The sequence below is a fragment of the Ornithorhynchus anatinus genome, chromosome 16 (assembly GCF_004115215.2).
Source record: "Ornithorhynchus anatinus isolate Pmale09 chromosome 16, mOrnAna1.pri.v4, whole genome shotgun sequence".
NCBI classification, from domain to species: Eukaryota; Metazoa; Chordata; class Mammalia; order Monotremata; family Ornithorhynchidae; genus Ornithorhynchus; species Ornithorhynchus anatinus.
Genome location: NC_041743.1, coordinates 24,352,873 through 24,377,245, shown reverse-complemented (window position 1 = coordinate 24,377,245; position 24,373 = coordinate 24,352,873). Strand labels below are relative to the sequence as shown.

Below are 24,373 nucleotides of genomic sequence, written 5' to 3'. Positions count from 1 at the left end.
CTCCCCCTTCCTCCTCCTTCCCCCTTTCCCTCTCTCTCCTCTCCCCGTCTGCTTTTATCTCCTCCCCCGTCCCCTCCCCTCGGCAGCTATTTCCAGACCCTTCCACCCCTTTCCTCGCACGTCACCGGCCATTAATCCATAAAGGTGGCCGGCCCGCCCCCCCTTCCCGGACACCCACCCGTCCAGCCCATGGGCCGCCGCCGCCTGCTCCCCATCCCGCTCCCGCTCCCAGACAGTAGGCACGATCAGCGGGGGAGCAGGGCTGAGCTGGGCAGGGCAAAACCCAGTCGGGCAGAGCAAAGCAGAGCCGAGCCGGGCAGGGCGGGGCCGAGCCGAGCCGGGCAGGACTGAGCAGGGCAGGACTGAGCAGGACCGAGCAGGGCAGGGCAGAGCTGAGCCGGGCAGAGCCGAGCAGAGAGCAGCGTCCCGCGGCAGAGGAGCAGCAGGAGCAGGAGCAGGAGCAGCAGGAGCAGCAGCAGGAGCAGCAGCAGGAGCAGCAGGAGCAGCAGGAGCAGGGCCGGGCAGAGCATGAGCGCGGTCACTCAGTCCCCGGTGGTGCAGATGGCGACCAACAGCGGCGGCGGGGGCGGCGAGCGGGACCCGCTGCCCCCGGGCTGGGAGATTAAGATCGACCCGCAGACGGGCTGGCCCTTCTTCGTGGACCACAACAGCCGCACGACCACCTGGAACGACCCGCGGGTGGCCCCGGACGGGCAGAAGGTAAAGTCAAGGCTGAGGACCCCCGGCCCGGCCTGGTGGGGCACGGGCCGGTCCCGGCCCGGTCGGACATTCCCTTTCTCCTCGCTGCCGTCCACGCCGCCCTCCGTTTAGGGACCCCGTGGTTCGGAGCCCAGTTGGGCGGGGCAGGTCGGGGGCCGGAGGGGCCCCGACCCTCCCCGGGCGTGGGAAGGTGGGGAGGGGAGGGACAGGGCAGGGCAGGCGGACAGTGACCTACAGGAGGATGACCGGGCCGGGAGGGGGGAGGGGAGGGAAGGGGACGGGAGGGGAGGGGAGGGGAGGGGGCCGCCCCCTGGGAGGGGAAGGGCAGGGCAGGGGGCCGAAAGGGCGTCGCTGGTGCCAGGTCTTCGCCCCCGCCCCCCTCCCCCGGGGACATGGCATTGCATTGAGGGCAGAAGCTGCCTTTTGTCTGTGACGCACTGCGGGCCGCCGGCCGCTCCATCATCATCTGATCCCCCGGCCCCTGTCATGTTTATTTAAAGTTGCTTCGGCCCCCTCCCCTGCCCCCCGCCAGGCACGGGAAACTCAGCTCCTTTGCCGCCCGGGCCCGGCCCCCCACCATCCGCCCGGCGCGCTTTCCATCCCATTTACCGAGCGCCGGCGCTGCGCGGGGCACTGCGCTGAGCACTAAGTTCCTCCGGCCCCCTCCGACCCCGCGGGCCGGTCCCGTCCCCCTTCGATCCCCCCTGCCGCCACCCCCCCCGGAGGGAGTCGGCTCTCTGCCCTCCCGGGGGGACAGAGACCTCCTTTGGGTCGCCCGCCGGGCTTTGGCTCCCAAGGCGGAGCCCGGATCGCCCTGCTTTTGCCCACGGGGTGAACCCGGGGTCTCGTTGGGAAAAGTCTGGGGGTGTTGAGGTTCCAGCCCCGCCAGCTTTGGCGTTGACGGACGGGGGGCGAGGTTTTCCCATTTGCTCTTCCAGAGCGGCTTTGCAGAAGTGCCACGAAAGAAGTTTGTGTGTTGTGCGTCTGGGCCGCGGCGCAGGCAGGGAGAAATCCCTCCCCTTCTCTCTCTCCTGGCTCACATCATCATCATAATAAGAATTAAGACATTTGTTAAGCGCTTACTATGTGCAAGGCACTGTTCTAAGCGCCGGGGAGGATACAAGTGATCAGGTTAGCCCTCGTGGGGCTCACAGTCTTCATCCCCATTTTACAGATGAGGGAACTGAGGCACAGAGAAGTGAAGTGACTTGCCCAAAGTCACACAGCTGACAAGCGGCTGAACCGGGATTTGAACCCATGAACACATTCCGGTGGAGCCACCTTTGGGCCGCCACTCGTCCGGAAGGATCATTTCACGATTTAGTACTTGCAGAACGACGATTTTTGTTCTCCCCGGGACCGGTGGCGATGAGCTCATTTGTCAGTAAACTCTCCACTCTCCAGACTAAATCACTCGGCGGTGTAGGCGGGACCCCTCTTTCCAGCCGCTGAGATCATTGAAGGATGCAGAATTTCTAGTGGACAGATATGAAAGTGAGGAAAGCAGATCAGGAGCCTGGAAATCCCAGTGAAAACATCAGGATGTTCAAGAAAGCTATACTTCTAACGAAATTGTTTTGATCCCAGTGGTATTTTGCAAGGCATGCCCCAATTTCCCCTTTTGGAGTTTGTAAACTCTCCTTTTTCCTAAATGTGTACTTCTTCCTGTTTCTCGTAGAGAAATGGCTCCTACAACTAGAGTAATTGCCTTCAAAAATGATCGTGTGTTCGTTTCCGAGGTCACCCGTGGTTAATTGCTCAGCAATTAGCCATGATGGACGTAATTAATTGGGCTCACTTTTTTTGAGGATGGTACAATCTATTCCGAGCATAACAATCATGCCTCCCCAAATGAAAGCCTATTATAGTCAGTTGGAAATTTGGGACAAAAATTATTAGGTAGTAACAGGCAAAATTTGTTTTGGGATAACATTCCAAGATAAATGTTGAAACATGTAATTTACCCAGAAGATGCAGAGGTTGTGAAAGAACACGCCAGTTGTTATTCATCTGACAAGTTTAAACATATGCCACATTTACTGGGTTGGCCCGAGTTGGCTGATAAATCCGAAACTTGGTCAACAAGCTCAGGGTGCCGTCTCTGATGAACTAGTCTCTGTAGCCAATTACAGAGTCTGGGACTACAACTATTTTGCTTAATCCTTTTTAAAATCTATGGGCAACTTTGTACTGAAACTGTTTTTACTGTCCCCAAAGAGAAATAAATGTGAAAACTTGTTCACTCTGAAAGAACACTTGATTTATTCTATTATAGAGGGAAAATACTCTATCAGAAGTTAATGTTTAAGCCTCAGAGGAGGTAGAAAGATTCAAAATGGAAATATTTGTACCTGATAACCATTGCAGAAAGTGTAGCCCATCAGAGGAAATTGAAACGTTCGGTTTTGTTTGGATTAGTTGGCGTAATTGAGGAAGCTGAGTGCTTCTAAATAAGGAACTGACTATTCCATAATTCCCGATCATCATTCAACCAACAAAAACAGTGGTTTCTGTGGAACTACTGCAGGGATAATGGTGAGCGGATATGACCGGTGTAATTTGGGCCTCATTATCTGAAATTGACTTTTAAAATCGAGATCTAATTTTTGATTTGCCATCTCATTTACCGTATTTGCTACTTTAAACTGCAGTGCCCCTCCACTCTCGTGGGCCCCCCTCCCCAGCGAAAAAATGAAGGACCGAAAAAGTCATTTCTGAAAGAATAGTATTATGGGTACTGTGTTCTGCTAAGAGATTAAGTCTGATTTAGGATGGTCTTTTGGAGAGAAATGTTATTAGGAATGTGATTGTCTCCTACATTCTAGTGAAGTGGTCTCTTTTGGAATTCTAGTGTAATTTGGTTTTAATGTACTTGTGAAAGCAACCTCTAGGTCCTCATGTCACTTGCAGTTCAGCCCTAGCAAATCCCATGAAAAGCTGTTTACTTTGGTTTTTGTGGTTCTTATTTTCAGAGGTAGTATATCCCCTTGGCCTTTGAAGTCTAGCCATATTACATTAGAGGTGGAAAATTCATTCTGCCGGCTTAAACGAAGGCTTCTTAGATTGAAGGTGGAGGTCCCTTGGTTAGAAACGGAGATGGGCCAGATGTCATTTCCGAGAGGGTTACTCTGATCCGGGCATCGTGACTCCCTGACACACCGAATCTGTGAATCCTACCAACTTTTACTGTGTACCTTCCCAAGCGCTTAGTACAGTGCAGAGCACTCAGTAAACGCTCAGTAAGTACCATTGATTGATTTGGGGAGGTTTGTCTGCAAGGGCTGCAAGGTGATATCTTTTTTTAGCACACCTCTGCTGCCTAGATTTTTTTTCCCCCCATGAGGGCTGTTCCTATTTAAAAGTCTCTGTGTTCCCTCTTATCTAAACCTACGTGAATATTGTCTCGCCAAACAGGAAATGTATCTTAATGTGGTTGTGAGAACTTTTTGGTCCTAAATTGATTTTTTGGCGTTGTGTTGGCAATGTCATTCCAAGAAAAGACAGGGAAGAATTGGATTGTTCAAAAAAGTACTGGATGTGAGTGGAAACTTCTAGGGCGAAAGGTGGTTGTCGTACAGTTCTTGAGGCTGATCATTCCTAATATGTCACACAGACCTTGTCTCCTTCGACCGCCCGGATGCCGTCTCTATAGAGGGTGGGTTAGCTTCAACATTTCTCCATAGAGGAAAGGGTCTTCCTTCCCTGTGGAAAGACAAGACCAACCGTAACTACAAAAAGGAATAATTATTGAAAATATTCGGCATAAGTGATAAAAACATGCTTATGGAGTCTCTGCAATCCTTTCCAAATTTCGTCTAGAGAGGGCTCAAATTAAGTCCTTTTCCTAATAAATTCATATTCTTAAAGGATTAAACGATTAACAGATTACAAATGCAGATCCTACAGAAAAGACCCCATGCAAAGGCGGGAAGTAAAAAGATGTAGGCAGGACGACAAGTAAAAATGTATTTCTAACCAGAAGGCCACCAGCAGTCACAGCCATGGTGAGGAGGCTTTTAAGTGGGAGGGATGGTATTTTGGCAAAAGAGGCAGGCAAGGGCTCTTCGGTCTGGACATGGAGTTGGAAGTGTGGGCTCTACTGAGTTTTCTGGGTTCCCCTCCATCCGGCGGCGGCTGGCCTGCCCCTGAAGAAGACACTGAGTACACACACCCTAGGACTTCAGGTGGAATGAAATGGGAACTGACACCCACCCCCCCTGCCAGCCCCCATGGGGCTACCCCCTTCCCCGTCCTCCCCAACTCCCTGGACTTTTACTTATATCGGCACTGAGTTCCGGCCAGTTCCAGCTTCCTTCCATCACTGGGTGTGGGTTACAAGAATAGAACAAATCGGAGAGAGGCCGAGAGAAGGAACAGGTGCACATCCACGCCCACGTATTCACTTCGACCCAAACACGCAATATACTCCAGAGAAAAACTCATTCAGACACATACCGCCTCCTTCACTGAGACATAACCACATTCCTCCCACACTCTCAGATACACACACACAAACACACACCCTTTCCCACGCAGTTGTCCTTGGAGCAGAGCAGCAGCGCCAGAAGGAATGAAATAACGCCAGGAGTAGCTGCTCCCGTGGTGGCCACTGGCTGTTCGAAATTTCCCGTCTGTCGGCTCCATTCCCAGAGGTTGGAGACACATCTCCAAACCTCCACTGAGAGAAGACCATCTCATCTCACAGCTCGTCTTTGCCTGTGACCCCAAGAAGCAGTCAGGGATCAGGGTGAATGGGACATCACTGAGTTGCTGATACTAGTGAAGTGAAATCCGTCAGTCAGTACTATTTAGTGAACGTCTTGTGTGTGCTCGGGAGAGTGCAATAGAATCAGTACACACTACCTCTGCCCTCAGTTTACTTACAGCCTCACAGGAGAGACAGATATGAGAAGCAACGTGGCATAAATGAAAGATTACGGGCCCAGGAGGCAGAAGGACCTGAGTTCTAATCCTGACTCTGCCACCGATCTGCTGTGTGACCTTGGGTGAGCCACTTCACTTCTGTGCCTCAGTTACCTCATCTGCAAAATGGGGATTAAGACTGTGAGCCCCATGTGAGATATAGACTTTGTCATACCTGATTAATTTGTGTATTCTCCAGTGCTTAGAACAGTGCCTGGCACATAGTAAGCACTTAGCAAATACAGTAAAAAACATGCTACAGGAGGCGTGTAAAAGCCAGTACATCCTGGGTCATCCGGAAAGATCCCTAGGAAAAGTACTCTCCAGTCCCCAAACATCAGTTTATACAAGCACACTCAAGAACTGGTTGTACATCTCCTTTTCGTTCAGTTGGAAATAAGGCTGCGAGCTTTGGCCCTATTGAAATTGGTGGTTTGGGACCCAGCCCCATTTTATACATGGCCGGTGATGGAGGAATGACTCAGCATGGGCCCTATGGCCTCCTTATTATTCGATCTTCAAAGACATGAAAAATCAGGTCTGTGCTCCTTAGGGGCCACGTTATCTTCTGGTTAAGATACTCTCCCAGTCAAAAGCAAGCAATTCCCGGCCCTCTTTACTTGCAGTCACCCAAGAAAATGTCAGCCCGGGCTGTTACCTAGCATCAGAGCCACTGGGACAGGGTCATCTGTGGCCATTTACCGCCCTTTGGGGATCCCAGGCCCAAAGACTCCCACGATGTGGTGGGTGTTCTGTTGTTCGTGCGGCAAAATATAATCGATCTCAGAGCCTCCATTTTGTAGACATTTGCCCAGGGACAACCGAAATCAAAGCGTTTCCCTCGGGTCACTCTTGACCATCCCACGAGGTCCATAGCCTCTGTGTTCTCCAGCCTGCTTCCAAGCTGCCGGACTTGGCGGGAGCCAAGGAGGAGGAAGGCTGGGCATTTCAAATCAAAATTTCCGATGTACATACTGGATATACTCTGTAGGGTTTGTACTCGACAGAGGATCAACCAGTTGGAACTAGACTGCTCAGTGTAAAAGAGCACAGTTGCCACCCTAGTGGATTGTTTTTTTTTCTAATGATGCCTCATAATCTTAGTGTTAAAAAGCTAAAGCGTTAAAAGTCTTAGGGAAAATTGTTCTGATTAAAATAGTTTACAATTTTTGCAAGAAAAAGCTACAGCTGCCACCTGGTGGGACACGTCTCTGTTTTTTCTTCCTCTATTTCCAGAGCACTTGATTATTTCTACACCTACTTATCGCAACTCTGTGGGCAGGAAATGTGTCTGTTTATTCTTATAATGTACTCTCCCAAGCGCTTAGTACAATGCTCTGCACACAGTAAGCGCTCATTCAGTCATTCAGTTCAATTGCATTTTTTAAGCGCTTTCTGTGTACTTGACACTGTGCTAAGTGCTCAATAAATACGACTGACTGACCGAAGCTGTAACCAATCAATAGGTTGTATTTATCAAACGCTTACTGTGTGTAGGGCACTGTACTAATCACTTGGAAAAGTACAACCCAACAATACAACCGACATATTCCCTGCCCACAAATAGCTTACAGTCTAGAGGGGGAGACAGACATTAATATAAATAAATAAAGGATATGTATATAAGTGCTGTAGGGCTGGCAGGGGATGAAAAAGGGGATGAGTCAAGGTTGTGCAGAAAGGAGGGGGAGAAGAGGAAAGGAGGGCTTAGTCAGGGAAGGCCTCTTGGAGGAGATGGGCCTTCAGTAAGGCTTTGAAGGTGGATATGTAATTGTCGGATATATAATTGTCAGATATGAAAAGGGAGGGTGTTCCACGCCAGAGGCAGGATGTGGGGGAGAGGTTGGCGGCGAGATAGACGAGATTGAGGTACCGTGAGTAGGTTGGCATTAGAGAAGCGAAGTGTGCGGGCTGGGTTGTAATAGGAGAATGATGAGATGAGGTAGGAAGGGGCACGGTGATTGAGAGTTTTCAAGCTGATGGTAAGGAGTTTCAGTTTGATGTTGTAATTTCTTTCTAAGGCTTGCGAGTGAATGTGACTCACTATAAATGTTTACTGTGTCCTAGCTTGTAAAATACCAGCCATAAGTCATGATAAAGCAAAAGCAGGCGCTTTTCTTTGGAAACAGTCGGCTGATCAGAGCTGACATCTCAAGGAACCTGAAACCCAGAAGGCAGCGGAGGGGTTCCTTTGGTTCTGAATGACTCCTTGCTTGCTCAAGGTTAGAGCCAACAAAGAGCCACTATCTAAAGCCAGTCAGGAGTGTAGCATTGCACACAGAAGTGGAGAATGTATACCTCAAATCATTTCATCCCACCCCCTGCTCTGATGTGTTCTGACTCTGCGGTCAGAATTTTGGAGTCAGTCAGGCCCTGCCCTCTCCCCACTACCCCTTCCCGTTCTCCTAGCCTGCATTGTGCTTATGATTTTCCTAATGTCTCCGTGCACCCTTATGGAATACTCCTCCCATTGGCCAGCCTCCTAAACGGTCATTTGTTTGAAAACCTGAGTAGCCTAAATCTATCTTTCTAAATAGTCAGTTCTCTAATAACCCAGGAATTGCGTTCTTCAAGAACCTCGCATTAAGGAAAACTCACATGATATGCATGTCTTGATTGACGATCTGAGCATGTGGACCGCTGTTTCCTATTCAGGCTGACGCACATTTCAGATGAACTTTTCCAAATTCCCTGACAGTGTTCTGACCAAGATACAAAATTAAAGCACACGTTATTGGGGGATTTACGGTGTTGTTTTATATACTATTTACTATGCTTTTTGAGATGGTGTTTTGGTAGAGTAGTTATTCCTCATAACCATTTTCTTCAGTCTCCGTAAAGTTTTAAATTTCAGTATTCTAAGTGCCTAATGATCCCATGAAGCTAACATCCAAGACCTCACAAATTCCATCAGAATTCAACAAATTAGGAGAGTGCTGGATTTTTTTGGTTTGTTTAATAGAGGGGGACAGAAATTGCCCAGTGATTTCAACTTTGAAACTCAAATTCCGATTTAATGCTTTCAAATTTTATTTGGGATCAAGCAATCATCCGTATTTACTGAACATTTATTGAGTGCAGAGCACTGTACTAAGCGCTTGGAAGAGTAGGATATACGATATAATAGACACATTCCCTGCCCACACCGAGTTTACAGTCTAGAGGGTCACTGAGATGTGAGCGTGTTTTATTCCAGTAGCCTGTGTATTGTGAGGAAATGATGTCCACTAGATAGATTCGGGGAATTGGAGAAGGGACTCCAGGCTATTCTGGTCTTTCCATAGAGGGGTTTATGTGACTTCAGGCAAGCTGTTCTCTGTTCCTCTAGGAACCTACCTATAAAATGGAACATAGAGTAATGAATGTGGTAATTCATTTATTCATTCATTCGAATTTATTGATCGGTCGGGTGACTGCTAAAGGCTCTCATAGGTATTAGGCATTCAAAAGCATGTCTGGATCGGCAGGGTGATGTAATGACATCATAAGCTCTATTTTGTGGAAGCCCCTCCGAGTGTCCAAAGGAGAGTATTTCTCTGGGGATCCCCTCCCCTCACCTCAGTTCCCCCATCTTCCTCCTGAGCTTGTGCCGTCCCCTTCCAAATCCCCGTGAACTCGGGAGCCACTACTGAGCCTCAGAATTCTGTGGCAGAAGTCAAGGCAGAGGGAAGCTGGGTACTTAAAATAAAAATACCAGACAGAAAGGCGCCTGTTGCCATATCCGTTCCAGAGAGGGGTGACACTAGTTGAAAATGAAGGGTGCTGTTTTCAAGCCTCAGGAATCACCACCGTTAGTGTGACTCCTTCTAAACGTACGCCTTTGGGAGCAATCAGATTTTTGGCGGAAAGGTCCTATCCAACTAAAGTCAGTCAGTCTGTGCTTCTTTACCACGAGGGTTGCTTTCTCGCAGAATCTTTTACGGTCAGGAAACCACATGTTGTAGCACTCACCCTGTGTCCTTCAGAGAGTGCAGTGTGTACCAGCCATTTCTTCCAGTGCTGCGTCATGCTGCACTCAGAGAGACACAGCTCCCGGCAAATAATGTAGCAGTGTGGCCGAGTGGAAGGAGCATTGGTCTGGGACTCAGAGGACCTGCGTTCTAAACCCGGCTCTGCCATTTCCCTGTTGTGAGTGACATTTGGCAAGTCACCTGACTTCTCTGTGCCTCAGTTTCCTCAAATGGGGATTCAGAACGTGTTCTTCCTCCTGCTTAGACTGTAAGTCCCGTGTGGGACAGGGTCTATGTCCAACCTCATTAACTTATATCTACCCCAGCGCTTAGAACAGTGCTTGACCCTTAGTAAATGCTTAGCAAGTACCATAAAGAAAGTAAATAATAATAACGTGCCTTGGGTTTGCAGTCTAATTCTACCTAAAATGTGGGGGAACTGACAATATTCAAGTGTCAATATGCAAAGAAGCAGGATGGCCTAGTGGAAAGAGTACAGGTCTGGGAGTCAGAGGACTTGGGTTCTAATGCTGACTCTGCCACTGATCTTGTGTGACCTTGGGCAAGCAAGGCGAGCAAGCTATAGCTACATTATTGTACTCCTATTGGGTCAGGTAGGTTCTACAGTAGGGTAGACGACCTTTACTTCATCAGAAGTAAAATGGATACGTCAACCCTCAACCCTGCCCGGTCAGTCCATCTGGCGATCAGGCGATGACTCTGTCGGCCTCTCCCGCTCCACTCCACCTCTCTCCTCTCCGTCATAACTTTAAAATCATTTCATCCCCTTCCCTTTGGCTCCCATTTAGTGCCATAAAGGGGCTAGTGTTGTAAAGTGAAAACCAAAGTGTTGTAAAGCTGAAATGGGATTTACATTCAAAATCATGACAAGTGCAGTTCATCATAACTCAAAATTTCTGAGTAGAGAACTCTCATAACACAAAGATTACATTAACTCAGTTATATGTACTCTCCCGGGCACTTAGCACAGTGCTCTGCACACAGTAAGCCCTCAATAAATATGTTTGATTGATTGATTTCAGGTCTCTGAGAAGTAACGTGGTTTAGTGGAGAGAGCACGGGCTTGGGAGTCAGAAGGACCCAGGTTCTAGTTCTGGGGATGACACTTGTCTGCTGTGGGATCTTGGGCTAGTCACTTAACTTCTCTGGGCCTCAGTGACGTCACCTGTAAAATGGGGACTAAAAATGTGAGCCCCATGTGGGACAGGGACTCTGTCCAACTCGGTTATTGTGTATCTACCACAGACCTTAGCACGTAATAAGTGCTTAACAAATACCATTAAAAAAACCCAAAAACAAAAAAACTCCCTGATTTCAGGAAGATGCATGCTGTGTTCACGGGGTTCACGCAGAACATGCTAGTGATGGCCTCGTGCAACACCACATAGTATTTTTTTCCAGGCATTTTTGGAAGAAAGTTCCTAATTTTGTCATTGCGTCGCAGCCAAAACAAGGTAGCGATAAACTGAGTTCTGGCAGGATGGAGCGTACTAAGCCTACCTGTTGCATGGTGAATTTGAGAAAACATTGGACAGTCACATGGTCATACTGGCTTGGAAATCTACCTTGCTCCACACGTGTTTGACGGTTCGCTTTTCAATAAAGCTCATTTCCTGATTTTGGGAAAAAAGGGCAGGAAGGAGCTAGAAATACCTGTTCTCCCTCCTGCTTAGACTTTGAGCCCCATGTGGGGCAGACACTGTGTCTGACCTGATTAACTTGGCTCTACCCCAGCGCATAGTACCTGGCAAGTAGTAAGTGCTTAACAAATACAATAATAATAAAACAATAATAATGATAATGTTTTTGATATCGATGCTGAGCATGAAATGACAATATTATCTTTATACTCTCCCAAGTGCTTAGTACTGTGCTTTGTACACAGTAAGTGCTGGATAAATACCATTGATCATAAATATGTATTATCTCCTGAGCTGTTAGTCCCAACTTAAAATTGTTTTTATAAAAACCTCTTTGAGCTAAAATAAAAAATCTGCTACTAAGTGAAAAGGAAAAAAGGTCCTCTACAGTATATGATGGGGAATTTTGCCTTTTTAGCAAGGGAAAAAAAAGCAGGAAGGAGCTGAAAATGAACACCAGATTGAAAAGGGAAGAACTTACAACTGCTCATTTTATTATTATTATCAATACTACATAATTACTGCTATTATGACCACTCTCACTACTACTAATTTTATAATGGTATGTGTCAAACACCATCCTAAGTAGCAACGTGGTAAAGTAGATAGAGTATGGGCCTGGAAGTCTGAAAGACCTGGGTTCTATTCCTGGCTCTGCCCCTTGTCTGCTGTGTGACCTTGGGTAAGTCACTTCACTGCTTTGTGCCTCAGGTACCGTATGTACAAAATGGGGATTAAGGCTGTGAGCCCTGTGTGGGACAGGGACTGTGTCCCACCCGATTAGTTTGTATCTACCCCAGCGATTAGTATAGTGCCTGGCACATAGTAAGTGCTTAACAAATACCATTAAAAAAAAAGTCAGCATGGGTTAGATAGAATGCCATCAGATCAGACACCGTCTCCGTCTCAAGAAACTCATGTGGCTTATTTTGTTTCTCCTGCTTTCATCCAACTTCCTTTTTATTGCAAAAATTTCACTTAACTATTAGTGAAATTAACACAAAAATGATTTTTAGGTGATGTCATGTTTCTATTCTACCATTCAAGGATGAGCCTAATTCTTGCCTGTGTATTTTTCCCTAGTGCTTTGCACAAAGTAGGTGCTTGATAAACACTATTTCTGTTATGTATGCTTTTATAAAATATCCTGGGTCTCTTTCCTGTTCTAGTAAAACTGTCTGCCCTTTCATACGTGTAATCTAAGTCACAATGTAAGTGGCTTTTTTTGGCCTAAAAACCTAATTAATGATACATGTGTCCCACTTAAGTCACTTTTCAATGTAACAAAGTCCGCATCTCTGGAGAGCCATTTTTAGCAGCTTCTAAATCTGACAAAATTAATCGGAACCTGATTCTTTAATGTGATATGAACTTGAGTTACTCTGAGGTCTTCTGGTCTTTGTTTTTGCCTTCTTTCAAGAGCTGCCTTTGCAATTTCTGGAACTGACTAAAAGAAGAGACATTTGGGTGTCTTTGAGACCCTGAGATAAGTTACTACTAAACCAGATGAGTTCTTCAGTCTTTCTCGCCTTTAAAACTATTTCTTTTTATCAGTACCATGGTTTAGATAGGCCTATCTCTTAGATTATGAGTGTGGGGCAAGGACTTTACCTAAACTGATTATTTTGCATTTACCCTCCAGCAGTTAATGTTGTTAGTGCTAAGCCCTGGGGTAAAAGCAATATAATCAGATCAGACTGTTCCTGTCCCAGACAGGGCTGTCTAGGGGAAGAGAAGAAAAGGTTTTTAATCCCCATTTTACGGATGAGGAAATTGAGGCACAGAGGTCACACAGCAGTCAAGGCAGGGAGCCAGGATCAGCACCCAGCTAGATCCCCTGATTCCTAGACCTGGTTCTTTCCATTAGGTCAAGCTGTTCTGGACCCTGGCCAAGAGCATCATTTTCTGTACTACAATTAATAATAATAGTACTTGTTAGGTGCTTACTCTGTGCCAAGCACTGCTAAGCACTGGGGAGGATACAAGTTAATCAGGTTAGAAACAGTCCCCGTCTCACTCTCTTCATCCCATTCATTCATTCAGTCAGATTTATTGAACACTTACTGTGTGCAGAGCACTGTACTAAGCGCTTGGAAAGTACAATTCGGCAACAGAGACAATCCCTGCCCATAACGGGCTCACGGTCTAGAAGGGGGGAGACAGACATCAACATAAGTAAACAAGCATCAGTAACATCAATATAAATAAATAGAATTATGGATATATATGTATCATTAAGAAAAATAAATAGAATTGTAAATATGTACATCCCCATTTTATGGATGAGGTAACGGGCTCGGAGAAATTAAGTGATTTGCCCAAGGTCACACAGCAGACTTGTGTTGGAGCTGGGATTAGAACCCAGGTCCTTCTGACTCCTAGCCCCTTGTTCAGTTCACCACCCCAGGCTGCTTAAAGTGTTACCAGTACCCCCTATGAAAATCTTGCTTTTAGGAGCTTATTAACTTATTGTTAAGATTTGCTTTTCAGTTGGTAATTTCTTAATGTGGATTTTTGGTTTCCGGTTGCATTTGCTGTAGAGAATCGATCCTTCAATTTATTGGTATTTATTGAGTTGTACTAAATGTTTGGGAGAAGCTCTTCCAGGAGATGAACTTTTTATGTAGAAATAGTCTCCCCCTCTAGACTGTGAGCTCGCTGTGGGCAGGGAACATGTCTGTTTATTGCTACATTGTACTCTCCCAAGCGCTTTGTATAGTGCTTTGTACTATAATAATAATAGTAAAAATAATAGAATAGAATAGTACAGTGCTGTACACCCAGAAAGCACTCAGTAAATCCCATTAATTGGTTGATTCATTATAGTCATGATATTTGTTGAGTGCTTACTATGTTCCAAGCACTGTGCTAAGTGCTGGAGAAAATACAAGATAATCAGGTTGGACACATGGGGCTCAATAGAAGGGAGAACAGGCATTTCATCCCCTTTTTACCGATGAGGAAACTGAGGCACAGAGAGGTGTAAGTGACTTGTCCAGGGTCACACGGAAGGCAAGGGACAGCTAAGATTAGAACCCAGGTCCTCTGGCTCCCAGCCTTGTGCTCTTTCCAGTAGGCCATACTGCTTCTTGTTTGACCCTGCCTGTGACCTTTAATCTCACTTCCTCATCTTGGGCAAATTCATTCATTCAATCATATTTATTGAGCGCTTACTGTGTGCAGAGCACTTGTACTAAGCACTTGGAGCGCAAATGACACTTGAGAGAGTTAAAATAATTCTATAGTCCCGAGCCTATAGATATTTGCTCTTCTAGCTTCTTGCAGAGGATATCTGCCAAAGATGGTCTAGACTGTGAGCTCATTGTGGGCAGGGATTGTCTCTCTTTATTGCTGTATTGTACTTTCCCGAGTGCTTAGTACAGTGCTCTGCACACGGTAAGCGCTCAATAAATACGATTGAATGAATGAATCCTGATAATCTTGCTGCCATTATGTCCTGAGACTGGCTTTCTCAGAAAGGCTAGTCGCTTCCAAGTTCATTTGCAGATGTAAGTACGCTTTTAACCTTACGACTAAAAATCTGTTGGTCTCTTCAACCCATGTTTAGCGCTTTTGGCTAGTGTTCATCGTAATGCTTGTCACCTTGAATGACGTGTGTACTATGTGAGGCAATCACCACCAAGCAGTGGTATTTATTGAGCACTTCCTGTGTGCAGAGCACTGTACTAAGCACTTGGAAAAGTACACTATAACAAGATCCCTGCCCACAAGGAGCTTTTAGTCTAGAGAGAGAGTTTTCCGCTGGCCTCCGCTTGGAACAACAGCCTTTGGTGGGCTTGGAGGCGGTGTCTTTGAAGGAAAAGCAGGATGGCTTAGTGAATAGAGCACGGGCCTGGGAGTCAGAAGGACCGGAGTTTTAATCCTGGTTTTGCCACGTGTCTGTTGTGTGACCTTAGGCAAGTCACTTAACTGTGCCTCAATTACCTCATCTGTAAAGTGGGGATAAGAGTGTGAGTCCCATGTGGGACAGGGACTGTGTCCAACCTGATTAACTTGGATCTACCCCAGTGCTTAAAACAGTGCTTGGCACAGAGTAAGCTCTTAACAAATACCATAATTAGAAGCAACGTGGCTCAGTGGAAAGAACCTGGGTTTGGGAGTCAGTGGTCATGGGTTCTAATCCCGGCTCCACCACTTGTCAGCTGTGTGACTTTGGGCAAGTCACTTAACTTTTCTGGGCCTCAGTTACCTCATCTGTAAAATGGGGATGAAGACTGTGAGCCCCATGAGGGACAATGTGATCACCTTGTATCCCCCCCAGTGCTTAGAACAGTGCTTTGTACATAGTAAGCACTTAACAAATACCAACATTATTATTATTTAAAGCTCGCCAGGGGTAGTTGCATCTGTCCCGTCACAGCGAAGTCGCCTTGCTTTTTTTTTTTCCCCCTGACAAAAACCCACAGTTGATGCAGGGGAGTTTGAGTGTTTCTGGAAGGGTCTGATTGGATGGGCTTTTGACCATCTGGCAGTGAGGAAGCTGAGGCACCACAGACGCTCTGGCTTTTAGGCCCTGAGGGGCGGGGGTGGGTGGGTTGTGGTGACTTTCACAAGGAGGGGATGGGGAGAGACCTGCATCGGTGGCTGTGAGGCAGGGGTGCCGACTTCTCACTCTGAGCCAGGCGGAGGGAAGGCGTCCTCTTCCCTTCCATATTTGCCTCTTCCTACTCATCCCCCTCTTCTACCTGGGCCACAGCTGCCTTCTCCTGTCAGGTGACCTAGGATAGACCAGTTGGCAGGAAGTAGTTCAGAGCTGAGACATTGCGCGGTGAGTGCACGGCTCCGCCACGGCGGCTGTGAGGGCCAAACTCCTGCCTCATCCCTGAAGCTTCTCCCAGACTGGCGGGGCGGCTGCTGGACTGATCCCGGAGCCCAGAGTAGGGGACAGGGCTGGGCCATGGACCATGGTCTACCAGCAGGGGAGGGGCAGCCATTTGGGGTTTACTTCCTGCTCCAGGACATGGCTGGCTTCCCTTCCTAAAACTGGGGGCAAGTCTGGGAGCCTAATCCATGATAGGGTCGTGACCGTCCCAATGACTTTACACCCCAATCCCAATGAATTGTCACAGTGCAGTTGATGGCCCAGTAGCCATCCTTCCTCAGGCAGTGCCCCCCACCCCCCATCATCACTCTGGGGAGAACCATCAGTAATCACTGTCATTTCACCTGTCATTGTTCTACTGTACTCTCCCATGCATTTAGTACAGAGCTCTGCACACAGTAAATGCACAATAAATATGATTGAATGAATGAATGAAGCTGTTACTGACATGAATTGCTGGGGAACACCCTTCTTGCCCACCCCAGAGATCTGAGTATCTGCTGAACATCTACTGTGTGTGCAAGTTACTGTTCTGGGCGCCTGCTAGGTGCAGAACTCTGTACTGAGCACTTGAGAGCAGAAGCAGAAGAACAGCCTGGCTCTAAAGAGCCACATACGTACATGGGGGGTAAAGAAGAGGATGGCTACGTCTCGGAAAAGAAACAGCAAACAAGTAAGTAGGATGAATAGAGTGGCATATTCCTGCTTGGAATATGTCTGTTCATTGCAATATTGTACTCTCCCAAGCGCTTAGTATAGCGCTTACACAGTAAGTGCTCAATAAATTCAATTGACTGGTGCCATGACCGGGGAAAATGACGATCAATTAGGAAATGTCTCTAGGAAAAGGGCTCGATAAATACAATTGAATGAATGAATACACAGTGGGTTGAAGAGGAGTGAGTGTGTTGCATTCAGAGTGAAAGCAGGACTGGGAGGATGAAGGGTTGAAGGTTGAAGTAAAAGGAAAGAAAAACCAAAATGGAATAGGGCAGGTAGAGGGGGAGGCGGGGGTAGCAGGACAGAGAATGGATGCAGCGGGCCAAGTGGACAAGAGACAAAAAAAAGGTTGGGAGGCTTGGAAGGCAATCAATCAGTCGTATTTATTGAATGCTCACCAAGTGCAGGGCACTGTACTAAGTGGTTGGGAGAGTACAGTATCACAGAGCAGGTAGACATTATCCCTGCCTATAGTGAACTTACTGTCTGGGGGGAGGACATTAATATAAATATGTAAATTACAGATAGGTACATAAGTGCTGTGGGGCTGAGGGAGGGGTGAATAAAAAAGGATGAAATCCAAATGCAACGGTGATGCAGAAGGGAGAGGGAGAAGAGGAAATGAGGGCTTAGTAGGAGAAGTGTATCTTCAGTAAGGCTTTGAAGGGCCAGGAGAGTGATTATCTGTCAGCTATAAAGAAGGAGGGCTTTCTAGGCCAGAGGCAGGCCTGGATGATAAAGCCAGCGCTTAGAACAGTAAGTAGCACTGAGTAGAACAGAGTAAGCACTTAACAAATACCATCGTTATTATTATTATAAAGGCAATGATAAAAACAGGGATGGGGAGGGGTTGTGGGAGCAAAGTGAAGGAGAAACAGGCAGGAAGAAGGGACAGCAAGGCAGGCAGAAGAGCGTGTATGGGGAAAGTGTGGAGAGAGGAGAGTTTGGAGAAAAGGAATTCGGGGCCTTCTTGAGAGCCAGAGGAGCTAGATCCTCCAAAGCACTGTGAGATCCTTGAGTTCACCAGTGCCAATTCACTCAATCAATTAAATCACTTGTATTTATTGAGCAGTTACTGTTTGCAGACACTGTACTAAGCACTTGGGAGAGTGCAGTAGAACAGAGTTGGCAGACACGTTCCCTGCCCACTATGAGCTTTCCATCTAGAGACAAAATGCCCGGAGCACCTCTAGACCGTAAACTCGCTGTGGGCAGGGATTGTGTCTCTTATATCATTATATCGGATTCTCCCAAATGCTTAGAACAGTGCTTTGCACAAAGTAAGCGCTCAATGAATATGACTGACTGACTTGCCTTGGCATCGTTGGAGTATTTACAGTGAAGCTTGCTTGAAAAGGCTTTCTCCCATGTAGGGACTGAAAGTCAGTTACCCTCTTTCATGGTGACTCTCTTTATTCTTGTGTATGTCGCATCCACCTGTTACATTAAACTTTTTCTCGAAAAACTTTGGAACCTGGGGACTTTAGACTCCATTATCGACCTCGTTTGGAAATTTTCCCGCTCGATGAATAGTAACATGCTTAGTGAGTGACCAAGATACCTTGTGTGACATACGATCTTCCCCAGTGGACATCTGGAACTCGTCCCCATGGCGAGCCCTAAAATAGACTGGATCTTGAAGGAAGAACTTCACAGACCCTTCCTTAGCGGGGTTGGCACAATAGATCTTGGGTGCTGTGTCTCAGCCACGTTACTTCTGCTGCTTTGGTTTAAGTGCTACTCATAGTTGAATTCCGTTTCCCTTCCCAGCCGTTGGTATTTTCCCAGAGGAAATCACGGTAAGAAAAACAAGGAAATACTTAACATTTTATCATTAAAGGTACAGGCTCAGTCAGTGAATCTGTCATATTCATTGGATGCCTGTTGTGTGCAGAGCACTGTACTGAGCACACAGGAGAAGCAGCGTGGCCTAGTGAAAAGAACCCAAGCCCTGGCGGGAGTCGTAGGATCTGGGTTCTAATCCCGGCTCTGTCACTTGCCTGCTACGTGACCTTGGCAAATCTCTTCACATCTGCAAAATGGGGGTTCAATACCTGTTGTCTCTCCTGCTTAGAGTGTGAGCCTCTTATGGGACCTGATGATCTTATCTGCCCCAGAGCTTAATACAGTGCTTGGCAAAAAGTAAGTCCTTAACAAACCCACAATTATTATTAGTATTATTATTATTATAGGGAAGAACAGCAATCCCTGCCCTCGAAGAGCTTGCAATGTAGCTGCTCACCTTGCACAAACTCGGGGGAGTAACCGCTGGATTTGAATTTGAGATCCCAGATGTTTAGGAAGGCAGACCAGCCCGACTCACCCCGAATGCCCATAAAATCACGCAAGGGAAACCAGTCAGGGGAGTTTAACCTCCCATTTTGGAACTGTCGATGAGGTAAATAAATACGCTCTCCTGGCCTTCCGGAAGCGGATCCGGCGCGGAGAGGTGGTTTTGCAGAGTTGGGAGGAAGATGGCATAACTCTAGTCTCTCTTATAAAACAGAACAAGCTAAATCCCCTGGTTGTAGGTCAAAACCAGAGGTTTCTTTAACCCTGCAGAGTGGAAGGCCTCGGTCGGGTGCTGCTTTTTTTTTTTACTTCTCCCCTGCGGTTAAAGCGTGTTAATGTTGTTCTCTTTATTCTAGGAGAGTCAGTCCTCTGCAAATGGCCCGACCCGGGAGAGCCCGAAGCCCCAGGTGGCCAGAGAAGGGACCCCGGTGTACCCTCAGCTGCGACCGGGCTACATCCCCATTCCGGTCACCCACGAAGGCTTGGAGAACAGGCTGCAGCATCCGTTTCATTCATTTCACCAGCCGGGCATGCAGCGAGTCAGAGCGGAAACCGTCGCCCATCCTGCCAGGTCGCAGTCGCCTCTAAGGGCCTACGGCCAGCCGGAGTCACCTCTCAAAGGCCCGGCTGAAGCCGTCCAGCCGGACAGACAGTGCGGACAGTCAACGGCGGCCGCCACCCCTCCGACTCCCGCCTCTCACGGGCTTGAGGTCAGTCTCGCTGGGGAGGGTCTGGCGTGAACCACCGGGTGGCTTTTCCTCGTTCGGGAGCCCAAGGCCCGCCTTTCTGCTGTTCTTATTTTCTGGTCATTCCAGTTCTGTTAGATAAGGGCAGCTGCCTTTACTCCAGGCAGTTTCTTGAAGCAGCGTAGCTCAGTGGAAAGAGCATAGGCTTGGGAGTCAGAGGTCATGGGTTAGAATTCTGACTCTGCCACTTGTCAGCTGTGTGACTGTGGGCAGGTCACTTAACTTCTCTGTGTCTCAGTTACCTCATCTGTAAAATGGGGATTAAGACTGTGAGCCTCATGTGGGACCACCTGATTACCCTGTATCTACCCCAGCGCTTAGAACAGTGCTTTGCACGTAGTAAGCGCGTAACAAATACCAACATTATTATCCCACAGCCACGCCCTCAAAGGAGTTAGCGAGAAAGATCCGCATAAGAGAGGAAGGCAGTGCGGCCTAGTGGAAAGAGCCTGGCATTTCATTCATTCCATCGTATTTATCGAGTGCTTACTGTGTGCAGAGCACTGTACTAAGCACTTGGGAGAGTGCAATAAACAAGACACATTCCTTCCCTACAACAAGCTTACAGTCTTGGGGGGAGACAGACATTAACATAAATAAATAAGTTACAGATACAGACATAAGTGCTGTGGGGCTGGGAGGGGGCTTGAATAAGGGAGCAAGTCAGGGTGACGCAGAATAGAGTAGGGGAAGAGGAAAGGAGTCCAGAGGACTTGGCTTCTTAGTGCCAGCTCAGCCACTTGTCTGCTGTGTAGCCTTAGGCAAGTCACTTAACTTCTCTGGGCCTCAGCTCATCTGGAAAATGGGGATGAAGACTCTGAGCCCCACGTGGGACAACCTCATTACCTTGTATCTACCCTAGCGCTTAGAACGGTGCTTGGGCACATAGTAACTCTTAGCAAATACCATAATAATAATAATAATAATAACAAACATTATTATTATTGTTAGCGAAGGGATGGGGGCACCGCCAGGAATGGTGAGCAGCCCCAGAGGAGGCGTGAAGGCAGAGGCCAGGGCAGGAACCCCCAGGCCCACGTGAGGAATTTCTGATAACGTTTCCTTAATGAACAGGGGGTTTGGCCGATAGGACCAATGTGGGAAAGATAACCTTTGTGGCTTTGCGCCTGCGGCTCTTATCTCTTCCAGGGATCTCAGTCTCCGGCCACTTGTGACTCCCCTCCGCCACCACCGGGCCTGTCTCAACCGTCCGGCCGAGCCAGCTTGGGCAGCCACTCGCTTCCCCGCGGGTACATCCCCATCCCCGTGATCCACGAGCAGAACGTCCTCCGACAGCCGGCCCAGCCTTACCACCAGGCCCAGAAGACCCATTACCCGGCGCAGCAGGGCGAATACCAAACCCATCAGCCCATCTACCACAAGATCCAGAGCGACGAGTGGGAGCCCAAGCCCTTCCACGCCCAGTCCCCTTTCAGGATGCCCCCTAAAGCCTCGGCCAGCCGGGAGAGCTCGCCCGGCAGAGCCGGCCCGCAGATTCCTCCCCCGTCTCCCGTCCGGGGGCACGCGATGGCGGACAAACCCAGCCAGGTAGGAAGAGTTCTACCCCTGATTCGTTCATTCATTCATTCATTCACCCGTATTTATTGGGCTGTATGCAGAGCACTGTACTAAGCCCTTGGGAGAGGTACAGTATAACAATAGACAGACACAATCCCTGCCCACAATGAGCTTACAGACTAGAGGGAGCATTAATAGAAATAAATAGGTAAATGACAGATATGGACATAAGTGCCGTGGGGCTGGGATGGGGGGTCGGGGGGGAGCAAGTCGGGCCGACGCAGAAGGAAGTTGAAGAGGAAAGGGGAGGCTTAGTCTCTTGGAGGAGATGTGCCTTCAATAAGGCTTTGAAGCGACAGAGAATAATTGTCGGATTTGAGGAGGGTGGGCATTTCAGGCCAGGGGCAGGACGTGGGCGAGGGGTCGGCGGCGAAATGGACGAGATTGAGGTAAAGTGAGAAGGTCTTTCGAGGCTGGATTGTGGATAGGATCGGGGACTTTTTCAAGCCTGGAATATCTTCGTTGTTTCACAGCATAGTAGGTGTTGGCTCCTAGTTGCACAGTCCGTGCATGGGGCTGGGAGGGGGGATTGGTCAGAGGCCTGAAGGAAAATCCGGGATAGGCTCCAGCCTGTATTTTTTAACGTTTTGGGAGCATTTTACCTTGACTACAGCAGCTTGCCTTTAGGCCTCAATTGTTTCAAGCCAAATTTCAGAGTTAAATCTACAGCTACGAGGGTGAAGCAATTGGCCGGGTAGATCAAACTATTCCAGTAACTGTCCATATCTTTTCCCATTCGAATGGTCTAAAAGTTAGTCTCAATTCTCCATCTTGGTTTTCTGTGGCATCGTATCCTATATGTGATTTGCTCATTCACTCATTCATTCAGTAAAACTCTTTGAGTGCCTTCTAGACTGTAAGCTTGGTGTGGGCAGGCATCGTCTCTCTTAATTGCCGAGTTGTACTTTCCAAGCACTTAGTACAGTGGTCTGCACACAGTAAGTGCTCAACAAATACAACTGAATGAATGAATGCCTTTGCTGTATAGAGCATAGTGCTGAGTGCCTTCTTTGGACAGAGTGCTGTATTAGGTATTATTTTTAAATGGTATTTGTTAAGCTCTTACTCTGTGCCAGGCACTTAATAAGCACTTGATAGCTACAAGATAATCAGGTTGGACACAGTCCATGTCTCACTTGGGGCTCAAAGACTTACTCCCTGTTTTACAGATGAGGTGACTGAGTCCCAGAGAAGTGACCTGCCCAAGGTCACACAACAGATAAGTGGCAGAGCGGGGATTAGAACCCAGGTCCTTTGACTACTAGGCCCGTGCTTTTTCCACCAAGCCACTCTGGGCTAATTCAGTAAAAGTGAAAATCATAGCTATCTTTCTTGAGGAGTTTGCAGTCTACCATGGGAAGCCGACAATTTTTTGCTGTATTGGGTTGGTACCAGATCTTGTGATTTACGTTCAAGGCATTTGAAAATCAGTTTTTGAAAAGGTAATAGCATTTACTGAAAACTCATTGGGTGCAATACTCTGAACTAAGCACATGGGAAGTGCAAAAAAAAGCATCTGACCCATTCCATATCCGCAAGGAGAAAACATTCTTTAATGGGAAGACAAGCTGAGAATTCAAAATAAAAGATTGACTGTACATTTGAATGCAAGTATACATGTAAGTCCTGAGGATGGGTATAAGTAAGTACTACGTAAATCACAGTAATAGCTGATGGGCTTATGTGACTTGGGATGTTGGAAATTAATTGGGGAAGCATGGTTGGGGGAGATGGTATATTGTGGGCAGGGAACAAGTCTTTCAACTCTGTACTCTCTCAAGCATACAGTGCTCTGCACAGAGTGAGTGCTCAGTAAATACAATTAATTGATTGATTGCATATTTTCATTTAAAGAAGCAGCATGGAAAGAGCACAGGCCTGGGAGTCAGAGGACCTGAGTTCTTATCCTGGCTCCACCACGTGCCTGCTATGTGACCTGGGACAAGTCACTTAACTTCTCTCTGTCTCAGTTCCCTTAATCTGCAAAATGGGGATTCAACACTTGTTCTCCCTCCAGCTTGGACTCGTGAGCCCCATGTGGGACCTGATTATCTTGTACCTACCCCAGCGCTGAGTACAAAGCGCTTAACAAATACCACAGTTATTAAAGTTAGCATTTTTCACCCAGCTAGCAATAAAAGTCTCCAGTCTGAATTTGGTGGAAAATATAAATTGATGGAGTTTCTCACTGAGAGTGACATGGGAACCTGCGTGAAGGAAGTGATGAAAGCACAGTGCCCCTGAACTCCCTCCTCCCTGCCAATCCATCAGAATAATAATAATTATGGTATTTTTTAAGCGCTTACTTTGTGCTTAGCACTATTCTAAGCACTGAGCACTGTTCTAAGCATCCTTCCCGCTAAACTCCCCTATAGACTTGAAGCTCGTTGTGGGCAGGGTCTGTGTCTGTTTACTGTTATATTGTATTCTCCCAAGCACTTAATACAGTGCTCTGCGCACAGGAGGTGCTCAATAAATACAATCGACTGACGGACTGAGGTGGTTTTTAAGTGAAGAAATAGGATTTGGATTTTAGCACCATTCCAACAAGACGACCCCTCACTGTTTTCTCTTTGCCTCTGACTGGTTGGTTTGAAGCCATATTTTAGTATTCTGCCTATCATTGCTACCTTTGCTAATCAAGTGGGGGAAGGCCTTCATGGGGCCCTGATTTCAGCAGTGGTAATTTGAGAGTCACAAACAGAATGATTAACGAAGAAAACCTAGAGAAGCAGCCTGGCCTAGTGGAAAGAGCCCAAACCTGGAAATCAGAGGACCTGGGTTCTAATCCTGCCCCTGCCACTTGTCTGCTGTGTCATTTTGGGCAAGTCATTCCACTTCTCTGGGCCTCAGTTACCTCATCTGTTAAAATGGGGACTAAGACTATGAGCCCCACATGGGACATGACAGTGTCCAACCCATTTAGCTTGTATCTTACCC

General features: G+C 47.4%; 1 protein-coding gene across 1 annotated transcript in view; it reads left to right on the top strand.

Moving 5' to 3' along the window:
• Positions 1–456: 456 nt before the first annotated feature.
• Positions 457–24,373, top strand: part of BAG3 (BAG cochaperone 3) — a 29,464-nt gene continuing 5,547 nt past the window's right edge. The window contains exons 1-3 of the mRNA XM_029081134.1: positions 457–720; positions 19,466–19,819; positions 21,005–21,403. Of these exons, the coding sequence (XP_028936967.1) occupies positions 529–720; positions 19,466–19,819; positions 21,005–21,403 (945 nt within the window). The 5' untranslated portion in view covers positions 457–528. The remainder of the gene's footprint in view (positions 721–19,465; positions 19,820–21,004; positions 21,404–24,373) is intronic.